The sequence below is a fragment of the Pholis gunnellus genome (genome assembly GCF_910591455.1).
Source record: "Pholis gunnellus genome assembly, chromosome: 16".
NCBI lineage: Eukaryota > Metazoa > Chordata > Actinopteri > Perciformes > Pholidae > Pholis > Pholis gunnellus.
The window spans coordinates 17,552,160-17,570,012 of record NC_136543.1 but is presented as its reverse complement, the minus strand read 5'-3'; the positions used below and the strand labels follow the sequence as shown (position 1 = coordinate 17,570,012).

At 42.5% G+C, this 17,853-nt stretch overlaps 1 protein-coding gene across 1 annotated transcript; it reads left to right on the top strand.

Moving 5' to 3' along the window:
• The first annotated feature begins 126 nt into the window (after nucleotides 1–126).
• On the top strand, nucleotides 127–11,781 carry LOC306708584 (SH3 domain-binding protein 5-like). The gene is made up of 9 exons (XM_079176448.1): nucleotides 127–457; nucleotides 1,050–1,112; nucleotides 3,831–3,959; nucleotides 8,048–8,212; nucleotides 8,398–8,528; nucleotides 8,804–8,846; nucleotides 9,254–9,470; nucleotides 9,584–9,964; nucleotides 10,457–11,781. The coding sequence occupies exons 1-9, from the start codon at nucleotides 362–364 to the stop codon at nucleotides 10,630–10,632; spliced, it is 1,401 nt and encodes a 466-aa protein (XP_079032574.1). The 5' UTR covers nucleotides 127–361; the 3' UTR covers nucleotides 10,633–11,781.
• The last annotated feature ends 6,072 nt before the right edge of the window (nucleotides 11,782–17,853 follow it).

The following is a 17,853-nucleotide window of genomic DNA, read 5'->3' as shown; positions in this document are numbered from 1 at the left end:
TCATGGCTTTTATTTTGAAAGTCAAAACCAGAAGTAGTCATATAGTGACTTTATAACTTTCTTTTTCACAGTTGTGCTGCTGCCTATCCCCGAGGTTGCGATCTCCCCCACAGTGCGTGTGTCGGATCTCCCAGCGGTCAGACGCGCTGCTCGGTCTGCAGACAGCGGACTCCTCTGCTCCTCTAAAAGCACCGACACCGTAAAAGAACCGCCCGAAGCATGCAACAGACTCTGTGCAAAGGTTAGTGAGGACGGACGTCCCTGCTGTCCACCACCCCGGGGTCGCGCTTTTGTTTTGCAGTGAAGACCCACATTTTCTTTCACTCCACCCAAAAAAAAAGAATCTCCAGATATCCTGAAAATGGATCCTTTACAAAATGGGAATAATCGCGAGGAGGACTCGCAGTGTGCCAATGAGGAAGAAGAAGAAACGGAAGAAGTGGATCCAAGAATCCAGGTGGGATTTTTAAAAATGTAATCCAGATGTGGCCACCAGTGAAAGTGACATTGAGACCGAATTAAGAAGCCCAGTGAAAGTCAGGTTGTGTGGAATATTGTCTTAAAAGGTGTTAACCTTAAATTCAGTGGACTATATATATATACATATACACATATACACACAGACACACACACACACACACATATACAGTAAAAGCCAGGGAAATGTGAAATATTACCACTTTATTATATTAACGCAACAACAACTACTGTTCCACTCAATATAAGTTATTTTCGTGAATGTGTCAACTGTGCATGAAATGTAATATAATGTTAAATAAATAGAACGAAGAGTATTTGTCCCTTTAACGCTTTCTCCCCCCCCCCCCCACCACCACCACCACCACCACCACACACACACACACACACACACGCACACACACACACGCACACGCACACGCACACGCACACGCACACACACACACACACACACACTCAAGGCTGCATGCTCAGCAATCTGGTAAACTGAAGTCACACAGTTGGGCCTCTAGACTCACAATCTGTTTTTTCCCTCCGTGTCGCTGCATGAATGCCGTGTTTTCTGTAAACAGGGAGAGCTGGAGAAGTTGAACCAGTCCACAGACGACATTAACCGCTGGGAGAGCGAGCTGGAGGTAAGACAAAACACCTACACGACTGTCATTATCATCAGTGCCTCCCTCCCCGCTGGGGTAAACACTTCCAGCCATGGCTGAGCTCCAACACCCGCCTCGAGAAGCCATTAAGTCTCACTTTCGGAATCAAAATCTCACTCTAAACAAGAGAGAAAACCCGTTGGAGCTGTGAGATTATTCATATTGTTTCCAGTTCGGTTTTAAGGAATTTTCCTGGCAGCGAAGTCATTGCATAGAAAATAGTTTACACGGAAAGTCTCGCAGAGATGGACATTTTCTAAATGTGGGAGCTGCTTCTGAGGGAAAATGTGGAAAAACTGAAGCAGCAGCTGTTACTCCTCCTTCATACACTGAACTCTTAGGGCTACAAGAGGCCCAATGGCACGTTTGGAGCAATCTAAATCCTTGCTCTCCTTGTTTCCTTTAAAAACATACTCAATATTTTAAAGCTGAAAAAAGCTGCAAAATGCAGCGAGGAACAGCAGAAAGATGGATGGTCGTAGTTCTTTTACAGCACTCGCTTAGATTTAAACGCTTACTAGAAAGGTTACTGTTCAGCAAAAGTCAAAACATTCCAGAGGCAGGCCATGTTTTTCTTTTCCTCAAAGTACGCCCCTTCTGTTTCTCATTAAACCTTCACTCACGTCCGAATGCCACAAGCAAGTTGCATAAATAAATGTAACAGACAAAGATAGGACAGGATTTGTACACACACGTCTCAATGTTGGTACCGTTGTTATATATTGCTTTCTTCATGTTTTACAGCTAAATTATGGATAATCCTTAAAGATCCAGTGCATGTTTACCAACAGTTACCAACAATGTTTAAGCAACAGTTGTGTCACTGATAAAAAAAACAAACTGACACAAGCAAACCTAAAAAGAAAAGAAGGTGATTCATCGTGAGGCAGAATGAAAGTCGGGGAGCTGAAGAATGTGAAAAGTGCTGCTGGCAGGCTGCAGGCTGTTTCCCTGCTGAGTCTGGAGTTGATTAAGGACCGTGTACAGTAGATTCAGAGGATTCAGGGAAAGCCGAGGCACTGAGGTTAAATCCATGCTTGAGGCTCTCTATACTCTGCCAGCATAAAAGGTAAAACCTCTCGTGGCAGAGATGCAAGATTGCGTTAGAGATGACGAATGAGTGACATCCTCTACGATATAGACATATGACCAATAGCGTACAGAATGAACTTCCCCGCCTGCACGCAGCGTCACCATCTCATTGCAGGAACAGGAAGTCAGGAAACGTAACGATGTCACAGGAAGTGTGCTTCCTGCAGCGCCCTCTTCCTTCTCCCTCTCTTGTATTCTTCCGTCAGTTTCTCCAACAGGATGCAGGTTTCAAACTCCCCTCTCTGTGAATTGCAACACATGTAGACGCACACTCAGTAACCCCGCCATGTGGATCAGGAGATGACAGGCGTCGGCCATGAATAATAGGTCTACCGTCACTGTGCCACTTTGGGCTTTATGCCAAAAGAAATGTGCACACACACACACACACACAGATGTTGCTAATTTCGCAATAACAGTTCTCACACAACATGAGTTTACCACCAAAGAATGTACGCTCAACAACCCAAAGTGACACACAGCTGCACTGTGTCTCAATGCATGTGCTTGTGTTTGGCTTATGGTTTAGTGATGACTTGAATTAGAAGAGCCGCTTTGGAGGCGCCAGGCCAAATTGATGAGGGCCAGCAGGACAGCCGACCCGTGGCTAAAGCTTAAAACATTAAAGTCGGTGTAAAGTCAAATCTGGAATTTGTTTCTAAACACATAAATACGTGCTAGAAAATAATTGCTGAAAACGTGAAAAGTTTCAGATTACTGTACTAAATTGTGGAGTTACATGGCTCGATGAACCAAAGTCACTGTGGAACGTAGCCTGCTCAGTCGCCTCTGTTGTGACTGTTAATGTCGGATAGATTGTTTTGAGCAAAATGACTCATTTAAAAATCAACAATTTGATTAATTTGATCCGATAACATTTGCAAAGTCTAGAAGAGACGCACGTCTGAATTATTTTATCTCCATTTAAGTTAGTGTAGGGCTGAACTGGCATGCTCCGTCTATAGAGCTGCACGATAACGTTCTACAAAAATAGCTCACAGCAGTGAGATGGCCAGCATGTGGTATTCACTGTAACTACACATCAACCCTCACCCACGATCGAGTGGTTTCAGAGCAGAGAATACTGTATATTTCTTCACAATTTGTAACCCTAATTTCATATTCTTGCAGATTTTTTTCCATCGTTCAAATTTGGCTTGGTCCAAAAACTAAGAATATCTATTAACATTCTTCAAAAAAATGAATGTTGTGTACAGATAAATTCACACAACATTTCTTAATTAAAATGATTTCAGCGTTTCTTCATCTAGATGAATTTGGCTTTACAAATGTCATGTGGTACGACCGTGACATTTAAAAAAACATTTGCATTTCTGGTGACATTTTGTAAACAATTACCTCACGGTTGTGTTGTATAATGTCACAGCCGCCTTCTTAAATGTAGTGAACAAACTTATTTTCCCTGTAAAACTGAAAATACCATCAACTTAAGTAGACTATCAGTGAATATTATTTCAGCCACATAAATTAGCTATTTTATTACTGCCCACAGGATAAGTGGTCAGTAAATCAAGGGATCAATAGACAAGGAATTATATGGGAAAGATATATTTTTATATATTGTGTGTGTGTGTGTTTGTGTAGGACTGCCGTCAGCGGTTTCGCGCGGTGCTGGTTGAGGCAACAGTGAAGCTGGAAGAGCAGGTGAAGCGGATCGGACGAGCTGTGGACGACTCCAAACCATACTGGGAAGCCCGCAAAATAGCACGACAGGTAGAGACACACACACACACACACACACACACACACACACACACACACACACACACACACACACACACACACACACACACACACACACACACACACACACACACACACACACACACACACACACACACACACACACACACACACACACACACAGCTGGAGTGACTGAGGTCAGCAGTGAGTGTGAGGGCAGGCTTACTGAGGATTACCGATGAGAAGTTTTAAAGAGCTCCACTTATATCTACTTAAAAGGGAGCACAGTCACATGATGCCTATTTTTAAACTCAGTCACACCTCTGTGTCCTAAGCTAGTGTCACACACACACACAAACACAAACAGTGTGTGGAAGAGAAGTTGAGCTGCACTGAAACTGCTAGACTTGCCATGTTTTCCACAATCTTGTGTTGCCTCCTTTGCCGCGCTGCTGCAGGTAGATGGGTCACGTCCTTCGCTGTTCAATTGCTCCGGCCTGTTGAGGCTTTGATCCGATTTGGCAGCACCAGCAATTTAGAGTCCGGCACACCCCCCCCCCCACACCCCACTTCTCAGCCAATGAGGAAGAAGCTTATGAGTCGTTCATCAGAAGCATAAGGCTGACATTGGTGTCATCGCTGAGCTCTCAAACTGAAATAGATGTATGTGTGTGTGTGTCCTAGCTTATCTCTGTTGCTTTATGACAAACTACCCGCCAGTAGCATCTGCTTTTAACAGATACACGTGAGAGTCGGGGATTACTGGGAGGTTTTGAATTTTGATGGGACCTGCTTTCATGTGAAAAGATCCAAAGCCTTCCTTAGCTTTGCGCGCGTGTGTGCGTGCGCGTGTGTGTGTATATGATCAGGGGGATTATATAGAGCAAAGCCGATGAATCCCCCAGGTTAAACTGGCGAATTGTCTGGTCATGATTTATGGATGAATATTTAATATTTAATACATGACCTACTTTAAAGGGATTCAAATGCTTAGCCTCACTGACCTCACCACAACACACACACACACACACACACACACACAATTGTACCTACCCCCACCCATAAACCAGTCTCCCCCAACCCCCCATGTTTATACTCCTACATTCCAACAAACTGGGGTGCGGTGTATAGGAATTTGCCTCTAGTGTCCCATCTTTTGTCCTTTTTACCCAGCATTGTCTTCAGCGCCACTGTCTGTCTGTCTGCTGTACCCCTCTCTCTCTCTCTCTCTCTCCCTCCCTGTTTCATCACCTCTCTCCACATCATCACCCCCTCATCTCTCCAGAAAACTGTAAATGGGTTGAATTTCAAGATAAAAGGCGTCAGACAGGATGACGGTGTTCGGCACGTGAAATAAAAATGAGTCATGTGCACGGCCAGGTCATGCTTACACGATGAGACAGCGCGTCATGGTATTTCAGAACAAAACCATCGTATTGTTGCCCTCACAGACGGTCAGATATCGTGGGATCTGTGACATCAAGTTAATTACCTTATACAATGCTTTTCATTTGCATGCCGTCACCGTGCTCAGCGGGCTTCTGTGCCACAAAGATAACGGCAAAACTGAGTCCCTGCACCTTTGATGCATGGTACTCCCAGAGGCAGAGACTCGCAGAGTCACTGTGTTTGTTGAGCTTAGCGACTGACAACACTATGAGTAAACACCACGCCGGCATGAGAAAGGAAGTGTGCTGCTGCCCTGTCCAGGAAGTCCCGTGAAGGACGGTAACTTCTGGGTGACTTTTTTTTTTATCTCCAACTTGACAAAAGGCATTGATGGATGGTGTTAAAGTCTCCTTGCTCATGTTTTCTCCTCATCAAATATCCATCATCGTCCTTCTGTTTTGCCTGCACCCCCTTCTCTTCTCTCAGCCTGGGAAATGGGTCATGACGGAGGGACAAAGACGACGGGTCAGTCAAACTAGCAGATTAGACGCAAAGAGCAACTTATCTTCCCCACTCCCTTCCTCTCTCTCTTCTCGAAGGGGTCTAGTCAAACCTCACTCGGTTACCTAATCATTCAAGATATCGCAGCAGTACAGACACAAAAGACGCTTTCGGATTTTCGGACAATTTGCGCGAGACGATGCAGATCTGTGCTTGCTCACGTCACTGTTGGAGCCTTTATCATGAACATGGCTGACAGTGGCAGGGGGTCATGTCACAGGGGTTAATGTAACAGAAAGCCAGGGAAGGCCGTGAGAAAAAGCTTGCAACAGCTGAGAGAACTACACTGACCTTTTGGGAGTTGTTAAAGCTGTTTAACGTGAAATGTGTCGCTTATAGTGACAAACAGAACTGCAATTCCCCCTCAACTCTATATTTTAGCACGTTTAAGCGCAATATTTTGGTTTTACGTCACAAATGTACTGTTGTAGGGTGCTTTCACACCTGTAGTTTGGTTGTGTGTGCAGAACCCAGCAGCGGTCGCAGCTCAAATTGTGATGGAAAGGACCATTGGAGAGAGTATTGTGGTTCCACTCTTATACATTTGGTAAGGTGTCAAATCCGTAAGTTATGCACACCGAGTATAAGCATAGAATTAATTAACCTTTTCTAAAATAAAGCACCGATTAGCAAATTAAGGTAGAGGAAATAACTTAACTGATAACTATTTGTATGGACCATTTCATTGCAGCTTGGGTCAAGTTTTCTTTCCGGTCATCTATTGCTTTTGAGAAAATACATTTAGATTTCCATCTAAGTTTGAAACTGTAGAAATAGTCTTTAGTTTTAACATGAATAGATGAATTTATTTCGTAGTTAAAAATGGCCATTCAACTGCAACAATAGCATACAATAATCCATTGAAAAAGCTCAAGGATAGAAGGACAGACTGGAGTTTCCATTGTAGTATACAGTCAATGCAGACAGACTAATCAGTTAAAACAGGAAAAGGGGACATACAGGCTGGTATAAAATGTCAAAGGGTTGAACACCACACATACAATAAGTGATTTCCCTTCAGCTTGAATGTGTCCCATTAAACTGTTGCTCTGTACAAAATGTTCTCTAACCCCATGAAGCTTTTAAAAAAGGACCAGAGGAAGAGTAACAGTGGGCCAGCCTGCTGTTGCATAATGTCTCAGATTCATGTAAAATGATATGCCAGATAGAGTTGTTCTTAGATGCGTCTGCTGTAATTATTCTGTATAAATATTCTGCCTACTTTAAACCATTTCACCTTCTTAAACTGAAGATCTGCAAGACGTGTAGGAGGGCTAGGATGTTTAATATGTAGAGGTAGGTATGGATTATGATGGTAATGCATGCATGTTGTTACAGGCCCAGCTAAATTCGATATTGTTGCTTCGTCTTGAAACAAGTTCTTGTGAAATTCTTTTTGGTTTATTTTTATGGCTTTAATATAATACTTTCACCAGAAAGTGAAGGTGGTTGTCCAAGATAAATCCCTGCTGTAACACCTTTCTATGTGGGAATCCTCATCTGCAAAGTTTTATGCTTCCACAAGATCTCAATGAAATTCACAAATTACCCAGATAACCCGGTTTTCTTCATTTATATTTTCTAGGAAAAAAAAGATTTTTTTTACTGTAACTGCTTAGTATTCAGCCAATACATTGACCTTTAAGTCACGCCTGTGAGTGGACAGAGTGGGTCCAAATATGTCCAGCATGACGGGATGAATCCACCCATTGACTGGGACTGTGGGCAGAAAAACCCACGAACAGAGTGTCAGATTTTCTTAGCGACAAAGCTCCCGTTTGTCCATTGGATGAAGGCACGCTTGTCTTTCTGTGCGATCTCCTCGTCCCTCTATGGCTGTCATAAGGAATCAACAGTGGTTCTTCCAAAGGAAATGTAGGTCATAAGATACACAGACACACACTGGAAGCAGCACAAAGACAACTGCTGCACTCACACCATGTGAGAACAAATGCTGGGCCAACTTGCTGGTAGAAATTAGTGTCAAATTAATGTCACAACGCTATGATTTAAGCTCTCCGTCAGCTTTTTCACACTTGCCACTTCATAACCGAGTGAAATCCCAATCCATCATCGAACCCCGTCTTTAAGCAGGAAGCCTGTAGCTACCTTGCTTTCACACTTGATGTTATTAGGCCTATAACGGATTCTTCTCTTTGATCTCAAGGCCCAGGTCGAAGCCCAAAAGGCCACTCAGGAGTTCCAGCGGGCGGTTGAGATCCTGCGGGCGGCAAAGGAGACCATCGCCCTGGCTGAGGAGAGGCTGCTGGAGGAGGACAGCCGCCAGTTTGACTCCGCCTGGCAGGAAATGCTCAACCATGCCACACAGAGGGTACGAAACATGATGCAAGACAGCTGAAAAATACGGGAAAAGTTCCAAGCTTACAAGTTTGTGCATGAGGGTTGAGGTTTAGACTGAAGCTGCTGACAGAAAAAAATGAAACTATGATAATATGGAAATGTCCCATCTTTTGCTTGGTTTCTACAATTAATAAAAAAAACACTTGATTGTTTCAGGTAATGGACGCAGAGCTGGAGAGAACGCGCAGTGAGGCCGAACACAAGAAAACTGCAGCCAATTACAACTCCTGCATCAGCCACATGAGGCAGTTGGAGAAGAAACTGAAACGCTCCATCAACAAATCCAGGTCTGTGCCTTTGTCTCCGCTCTGAATGTTTCCCTTTCTTTTCCCCCTGCTTGGGCCTCGCTGTGTGTGTGAAAGCAGGGCTAATTTGATGTCATCTGATGCAGTCCAGATGTTTCATTTGTTGGTTGTGCTGTGTTGGGGTGTGCTCCCTTTGTAAGAGCCAAGGAATGTGACTGCTCACAGAGGAGTGTTATTCTTCCAGTAGTTTCTCCAGTGACAGTCGGTATTTCTCCCTCCCTCTTTCTCAGTTTTTCTTCTTCTTTCTCCCCCTGTAGGCCGTATTTTGAACTGAAAGCCAAGTATTATCTACAGCTTGAGGTATGTATATGTTTGCATGCTTTTAAACAATTTAAAATGTGAGCAAAAACAGTTGAAATCACTGGAGTTAATACATTTTTTATAACATTTGTAATAACCTTCCATCAAGCTCCACCATTGTTCAAAGTTTTAATATGTCAAATACTTTGGTTTATGACCAAATACCATCAAAACTAATGACGGCTGTACTTTAGTCGTAATGAGCAAATGTGAGCATGCTAACATGCTAAACTGAGAAGGTGAACATTGTAAACATTATACAAAAGATGCTCTATAACAAAGAAAGCATTACAAGCTCTCATGCTCACTAAGCTTAGGAAACACTGTCAAAATGTAAATATTGTAATACATGTAAAAAGTTTTACCAAGACGGTGCGTTTACTAAACAACCGTTTAAATCCTCGTAGCAACTCAAGCGCCATGTGGATGAGCGTCAGGCCAAACTTGTGGGTGCCAAGACCGACTACCGCACGGCATTACGCAACTTGGAGAGCATCTCTGAAGAGATCCACGCCCAGCGACGCTCCCTCGCCATGGGCACCAGGGAACAGGGTGTCGGAGCGGAGGGAGATGGGCCCGACGAGGACATCGCCAACTTCAAAATGGAGTCAGACGGTCTGTCAAGTGAGTGCAACTATATGCAACCACGTTATTCATCAACATTTAGTGTTTGTTTTGTTGGTGCATCCGTGTGTCTGCATGTTTAATGTGCATATCTGTGTGTGTGTATGTTTCAGTGGTGTCCGTATCAATCGATGAAGAGGGCAGTCACAGTAGCAGCTCAGAGGAGGACACAGATACTCACTCCACCTCCTCCTCCTCCTCCCGAGACATGCCGTCCCCCTCCTCCTCCTCCCCCCAACCTTCCACCTCTGCCTCCACCCCCCTGGACATGCCCTGCTCTCAGCCCTCCTCACTCTACACCCCCTGCTCGTGCCTCTCCTCCTCTCCCCCCGTCCTCTCTTCTTCCTCCTCCTGTCCTGGCGAACAAGAGTTAGCGAGCCCCTGTAGCCCTCACGACCCAGAGTCGGTGTGGGGTTCTCGGCATGCCTCGCCTCTCCTGGGCCCTCGCAGCCAGTGCAGTGGAGCTTCTTCTCCAGACTGCGACCAGGAGAGAGGTGTGTGTTCATCACATCAGTGTGTACATGTGTGTTGACTTCTGATGGGATGCTTCATCCTATATGATAAAAGTTTCGTCGTGCAACCTTTAGTTTTGTGATACACTTCTCAGTATCAGTACCAATTTCATGATTCAAGTTCGTTAAGGACAGAGCTGGGGTAAAGGTATGTTTAGCATATTGTACACTCCAATGATTCTTTATAGTATTTATTCTGTCCCTTGGGAAGATGAAATAGTGTTCCACTGAAACCCTGGATATTACTCCAAAAAGATATAATTTGTTTATATAGGCTTACTTGTGTGGAATCTGAACCGTCCCATTCTGGTGACCCCATTTTCACTGTGCGAAAAACAGCATCCTGTTCACCATGATAAGAGGCAGATTGCATTTACTGGAAAGAGTTAGCAAAGATAAATTGGTATATCATGGGTTTACTTTAACGTGCACATTCATTCACAGCTGCATGCCCTCTTTTTCTGTGTGTTGCAGGTGACAGAGCAGAGGGAGCGGAGGCAGCGCTAGAAGCTGGTTTGAACAAGCTAACCTTAACTGTAGCTCCAAAACAAGAAGGGGACTCCGGGGATGAACAAGATCCCCATGTCATTAACCCCGAAATATCCTCTCCCAGCTCAGCCACTACCATTCTGTTACTCAACAGTGTCTAATCAAATTCAGACCTGGACTCTGTGGCAGAGGACCTGGAGCAGGGCAGGAGGATATGCTAACTCTAAGCGATGAGAGAGCAACCAACACACCCCAAGCTCAAACCAACCTGACATTGCGTCTCCATATTGTCTTAACATCCGATGGTGTCATATTAGAAGGTGCTATAAGTAGTGTATTAGAACATCAGTACATCATTTTCAAGTAAATTGTGAACCTGTGGTGTAAACAAATAGGAGCATGGGGCGGGAGGATTGGTCTGTATTGGTATCAGTGCTGGCGTTATTCAAAAGATTGCATTTGTCATGAATCTCCTTTCTGTTGCAAAGAGGGTGTTTGTTGCCATTGAACTGACTTCACCAGCTCCGTCTATTTTGTGCCGCAAAATAATTTGCTTTGTACAGCAGTATGGGAAATTGTCTCTCTTTTGGCATATTGTAGAGGCCGTCAATCTTCTCAATAACGGTGTAACCTGTCTACAGCTTTAAAGTAATGTGTCAAAGTTAATGTCATAATACATGTATTGATGTAAACATACTATAGTTGGCACCACTAGGAGAAGTCAACAGTGAGCCTCGTTTTGGATCTGTATCTAAACACGGAGGATCAAAATGGGACAAAACAAGATGTCGAATGTTGGATCATTTCTTGTTCGGCCTTGATTATTGAGCTCCTAAATGTGAAGTTGAAATGTAGGATGCAGAGACTGTTTAGGGGGAGTAATGAGGAGCGCATGCAGTACTCCGAGCACTAAACACCAGAAGAGACGCTCTTCGGGCGGGACTGAACACAAGTGGTCTTCCATTTGGATTTGTGGACGAGTGAGTGAATGTTTGGAGTGCAGATCACCATCTGAGGTGGTGGTGATTGAGCACATCGTGTGTGTGTGTGTGTGTGTGTGTGTGTGTGTGTGTGTGTGTGTGTGTGTGTGTGTGTGTGTGTGTGTGTGTGTGTGTGTGTGTGTGTGTGTGTGTGTGTGTGTGTGTGTGTGTGTGTGTGTGTGTGTGTGTGTGTGTTTGGGAAATGCTCAAATACTACCTGTAGTACAGATATTCTATATTTATACTCCTGTATTCTTGTATATGAACAGTGGTTTGTGGTTACTATTGTTATTGTTTAACACAAAATAAGCAATAAATATGTGCTACATTCATCAGATTATTTTTATATCACTTTTCAACAATGTTTGTTAGCACTTACGGTTATAAATATAATTATTGTTCATCGAAGCCTTTTGAAATAGGCAGAATTATACTTTTAAACAAGATAATGTGGTATTAAACAACCATCAGGGAAGATATGACATTGCATTTAACAATTAAAGGGACTGTCCAGCTGACTTTGAATGGAAGTCCACGATGTAGGTCGGCAGTCTGAAAAATATGAGGCGCTCTGATTGCAAGTTAAACATTTTCATTTATAAATGATTGGATAACTCACGCATGACTCAAAACAGTCTTCATCGAGGTAAAAAAGTACAGTGAGGACGGTGTTCAAATTAAACTTTTGCTGGTCTCAGCAAAGAGAGTAGTAACAGGAATTAGAAGCCTATACCTTAGAAAAGAAAATCTAATATGCATTAGAAAGAGGTGGGTTAAACATCTGAAACGGATTTGTCACATTTACACCTTACTCATGATATAGTATAGATGAATGAGGCTCTTCACAAAAGAGGTCCAGAATGATCAAAAGAGTCAAGGAGTTGGAGGAAATAACATTCAATTTATTGATGAACAAGATACAAAAAAAACAAAAGACTGATGGGCCGGCCAAAATAAATAACAAGAAGGGAAGACACCCAGACCAACCCACAATGGGCCGTAGGATCTGGGCTCTCCGCTCTACCAACATTCACCTAAACCTAACAAAAATAAAGCCGCGAAAACAGGACTACCGGACCCATCAAAACCACAAACAACTAACAAAACCCAAAATGTCTAAATTATGTCCAAACACAATCTGCTGCTGAAGAGTGAGCCAAAGCTCCAGCCCCCTTTATTGGTTTCTCTCTAACGAGTTTTCAATCCGTTTGGAGAAGCCACCACATTATGTTAAAACCCCCAAAGAGGCTCTTTACAAAAGAGGCCCAACAAAATTAAAAGAGTCAATGAGTTGCAGAACGTCACATTCAACTATTGACAAATATAAATGACATCCAGAAGACATGGAATAAAAATAACTAAAACCTTGATGGGCCGGCCAAAATAAACAAAAAGAAGGGAAGACACCCAGACCAACCCACAATGGGCCGTAGGATCTGGGCTCTCCCCTCTAACCTCAACCAACAGTCACCTAAACCTACAAAAAGAACGCCGCGAAAACAAGACTACCGAACCCATCAAAACAACAACTAACAAAACACCAAGAATCTAAATCATGTCCAAACACAAATTACTGCTGATGCTGATGCTGGAAGGTGGAGGTTGAGACCGAGCTAAGGATCCTGTCCCCTTTTAATTGGTGTCTCCGCAACAACTTTTCAATTAGTTTGAACGCTCCCCCCAAATTATGTTACAACCCCCAAAAAGGCTCTTAGCAAAAGAGGTCAATTATAACTAAGAGTTAAGGAGTTGCATAAAGTCACATTCAACTGATTGATAAACAAGATAAATGAACTAAAACCTACCAACAAAAGACTGATGGGCCGGCCAAAATAAACAAAAAGAAGGGAAGACACCCAGACCAACCCACAATGGGCCGTAGGATCTGGACACTCCCCTCTAACCTCAACCAACAGTCACCTAAACCTACAAAAAGAAAGCCGCGAAAACAGGACTACCAGACCCATCAAAATCACAAACAACTAACAAAACCCAAAAGATTTAGCATGTAACGGGTACAGTTTCAAAGTTTAAGGATATGTAAAACAATTTGTTCAGTTTACTTTTTCTATGCCCTGCTGGCTGCTCAGCTGTTGCTTTCTTTCGTGTCCTTTCATGGAAGCATTCTACCTTTCAATTAATCAGCATCCTGTGTTTTCAATTATCCATCCAAGACTAGCTCTGTTCTCAGATTTGTAAAAGTGGGCAATAATATGATCCTGTTCTGTAGGATACCGACATCTAGTGGCAGGCTGTTTCAGACTTTGTTGCAAATACTCTTATAGTGTAACTTATTCTTTTATTTCAGATAATGCAACCACATGGTGTAAATAAAGAGAGGCTAAGTGCACAGAGCCACACATGAAAAAGTAGTTTAATTGTATTTAATGTATTACTAATTGAAGTTTAAAATGCTATGATGTGATGGTTGATCCTTTATAAATGATGTTGCTTTCAGGAAGACCCCATGGCCTACTGGCCTGTAGGCAAACACCCTTTGATTTACCATCCAACATTGTAAGTCCTGAAATCACAAATGTGTCTTTGTTTATTCAACATACGAGTCCTAAACTCCAACATTTGGATCAGGAAAAACTCCACAAAACACATTAACGGGAAAAAAGTAGTGAAAGCTCAACAAAGTGAGATGTCGCAAGACGGCAGCGCGGTCATCATGGTTCTGGAAAAGATTGAGGGACAGAAAGACAGACACAGTTTGGGTGCTCATGCTTTCATGGCTGTTGGTCTAAAAACAAGAGGTTAGCATGGCGCAATGATTATGCAGTCGTTTCCATTTATATTTCACTTTGACTCACCCTAAAAGTAGCTGAAAATGTTCACATTAAATTCAGTTTTCTTAATGACTTGATTTGCTAAGAATAAGTTTAAAAAATGAATAAAATGAAAGCACTACTTTGCAGTAGAGATTGTCAAGTGTGTGAGTATTGTAGCAGTACACTTGACGTTTCTACACAAACTTACAAACTTTGCTTCATAAGTAAAAATCATCTTACCTCACAGATGTGAATTCAAAGTGACCTTTGACATTTTGACCACCAAAATTGAACCAGTTTATCCTCGAGTCCGAGTAGACGTTTGTGCCAAGTTTGAAGAAATTCCCTCAGGGCACTGCTGAGATATTGTCTTCACGAAAATGGAACGGACAGACATACAACCCAAAAACATAAGCTACCGAGGAGGCATAAAAAAAATATAACTAATACGATTCTCTCCAACTTATACGTTTAAGTTCATTACAATCTGGTGATAACCAAACATTTTAAGAAAATACAGAAAACTAACCTTAATCTCTAAAGAAAGTAGAATTTTGGGAAAAAAAAGTTATGTTGCAAATACGCAACCAAGTAGAGATTGTCAAGTGTGAGTATTGTAGCAGCACACTTGAGCTGTCTACCCAAACGTACATGCTTCGTTCCATCATTCAAAATCATCTCAAACAGTGAAGAGGGAAATGTTTTCAAAATCCTTCATCCATTAGCAAAGATTCATCAGATCTGGTGAAAATAACCAAAAAACATATAATACAAAACCCCCCCAGTCCTACTCTCTAAGTAAAATATACTGCAGTGAGTAGAGATTAATGAGTATTGTAGCAGCACAATAGAGGTGTCTACACAAACTTACATGCTTTGCTCCAAAATAAAAATAAAAATGTTTACCTTACATACTGGGGTCACAGTGACTTTGACAAATGAACACCAAAATCCAGTCAGTTCATCCTCGAGTCCAAGTCCACGTTTGTCCCAAGTTTGAAAAGATGTCCCTGCAGGTTTTTCTGAGATATCATGTTCGTACCGGACAGACAACCCGAAAACACAATGCCTCCAGGCATAACAAAGAAAATCAACTTTACTCATTCAATGAAGTACTAGTTTGAATAATGCATGTTGTGAATATGCTCTGGTGAATATTGTCATTATGATCTCTTACGTTACCAATGTGTGTGTTAACCCATCCTAAATATGTAGGAGCACCGGGCTGCTGTGAAGCACACCGGGAACAACTTGTGGCTCTTTTTGTGCTTCCACAAAATGTGTTCTATTGTCTGAGCGGATGCTCGTCACTGGACCTCAACATGCACCAAAAACATTGACGCGAGTGTCTAATGGGCTTGCGACTTCCAAATGTACAGCTCGACTGACCAGGCAAGTGAAGATCACTCCCCACCGCTCAACATGTGCACAGTCTATTTTCACCTCTATTGGTCCAAAGTAGTCAAAAACCACATGGGTAAGGCATGGTAGATCTGGAGACATCTGATCCTCTGGAAGGTCAGTCATTCTCTGATCTCCAACAGTTGATGCCATTTTTCTCAGGAGAACTGTACTTTCACATGCTTTAGGCTTCATTCGATTTTCTGTGCAAAAGGACAGCTGCCCGGACCAAGGAATGCATAGGTCAAGATGAACTTATTTCCTTTATCAACCTTGACTTGGACTGGTGCAATGGCTACTGCACATCCCTTACTGGCCCCGTTAGCTTCACATGCTGCAGCATGAACCAATTTAATTGCTGACAAACGCACCATTTATATCAGGCTTTTGTTGAAGTTCCTGGTTTCCATACTGCATATTTAGTATGGGTGACCCCTTTCACGAGTTTGACATGTCACTTTTTAGCAGTCCTTGTCCAGTTGACATTTTATTAAAATATCCAAAATACAGACCATTCACTTTTAGAAAATTCTGGAAGGATGAGACATTTGTTGATTGCTGCGTGGACTCATATGTTTCTGAAGCGGTGTTTTGGGCACCACACTCACTTGCATAAACTATACAAGTGATACCTCAGAATCCAAAAAAGTCAGTTCTTTTTTACTGGCTTCCAAATAAGCCTTCATTCCATCTCGAGTTGAATCAACCTTTGATCCTTCATTTCAATGCTTTGGGGAAGTACTATTTTAGCAGCAGATGCAATTTTTATTTTCCAGCTCCATTCGTTCCGGTTTTGTTTTTCGTGTCACTTGAACTTGCAGTGCATGTTCGTCCTTTAATGCAGCAGCTCAGGCTAGCATTTTCAGCAGCTGCTGTTTTCACATGCTGACCTGGAAAAATAGTTCAGTTCCACTTCAAAAGATGTGTTAGACCATTTATTCTTCTTCCACAAAAAGTGTAAATGGAACCAGTTACCGAATCATGAACTAGGGTGTGTGAGTGCAGTCAAATGAAAATATTTAATCCCCGGCTAGGTCTTGATTCGCACCAAAACGTATCTGTCAGGGATAGGTTGCACAATTCTTCCGGTAAGCCATGACTTGTGAGGTGCTGAGTAATCAACTGAGTCATGAGCACCATATCTCCGGGAATGAAGTTGCTCCTGACACTTCACCACTTATGACACACTGACGCTCCTGAAGTAGAGCAAAGTATTCCTTAATCCATAGTTTCCAAAACAAGTTTCAACATGTATCAAACTTGTTGCAACATCCTCTCAGAAAAACTGCCATGAAAGTGCACTTTCCAAGGAGGCAGAAGCAATTTTCTATGCATTACCAAAATGTACTTGTAGCAAAGCTTTTGCGTCAACATATCCTCGGTCATGGGCCATATGAAGACAGCTTCTGACAAGCTCAAGGCCGCCCCCTGGTGTACTGTTTGTGGAAGTTTAAGCAGTGTTTAGGGTCGTCAGTCTTCTCTTCAATGCCGTGTGCAAAAGCCCCTATAAATATGTGTAGTGGAAAGAGTCACTGTCTGAAACATTTCAGTTCAATTTCTTAAGTTGAGGATGCAGTTGTGGGGCATTGTCATCCTTTTGCATGAGAGACTTTGTGTCTTTTATTACACACTTCATTTTGTGACCCTTTGCTTGACGCTCATTCTGGAGCAAGGCACAAAAGCCTTGGCAAGTTTGAATCCTCATTTGTGTTCATCCAATCTTTCCCAATAGCAAAGGTGCAACAAATCATCCCATCGACACGACCCAATAAATGATTAATCACACAGTAGACTTGACACCAAGTACCATATAACACCTCTGGCGCTGTGTCGATTGCCGTCAGGCTTTTCAATGTTTCCCAAAATAGCCAAAGCGTCGCAAGGATTCTGTGATAAAACAGCTCGTTTCCGTAGATCAACACTTTGAAATATGGCAGCTGTATGCAGTGCAAAAAAAAAGTGTCGATCATGTGACATGTGTAAAGTCCAATTTGTTGTGTGTGGAATGCAGGACTGAGTGAAAACCTGAGAACACAACTGAAATGTAATTTAAGAATTTCAGATGAGAACTGTTGGAAATAGAGTCGCACAATACCACAAAAATGACTTCTGAACCATTGAAATCGTCATGTTGAATTTCAGTGTTGAGTGAGTGGGGACAGGCTTCGTTGACATGATCAACATTTCCACCAGCACAGCTTTTATGTCATTCATTGTTTTTTTGCAT

Coding starts and splice junctions, on each gene's coding strand:
- LOC306708584 (XM_079176448.1), top strand. CDS start 362: ATGGATCCTTTACAAAATGGGAATAATCGCGAGGAGGACTCGCAGTGT. Junction 458..1,049: donor AAGTGGATCCAAGAATCCAG/GTGGGATTTTTA, acceptor TTCTGTAAACAG/GGAGAGCTGGAGAAGTTGAA. Junction 8,847..9,253: donor AGTATTATCTACAGCTTGAG/GTATGTATATGT, acceptor AAATCCTCGTAG/CAACTCAAGCGCCATGTGGA.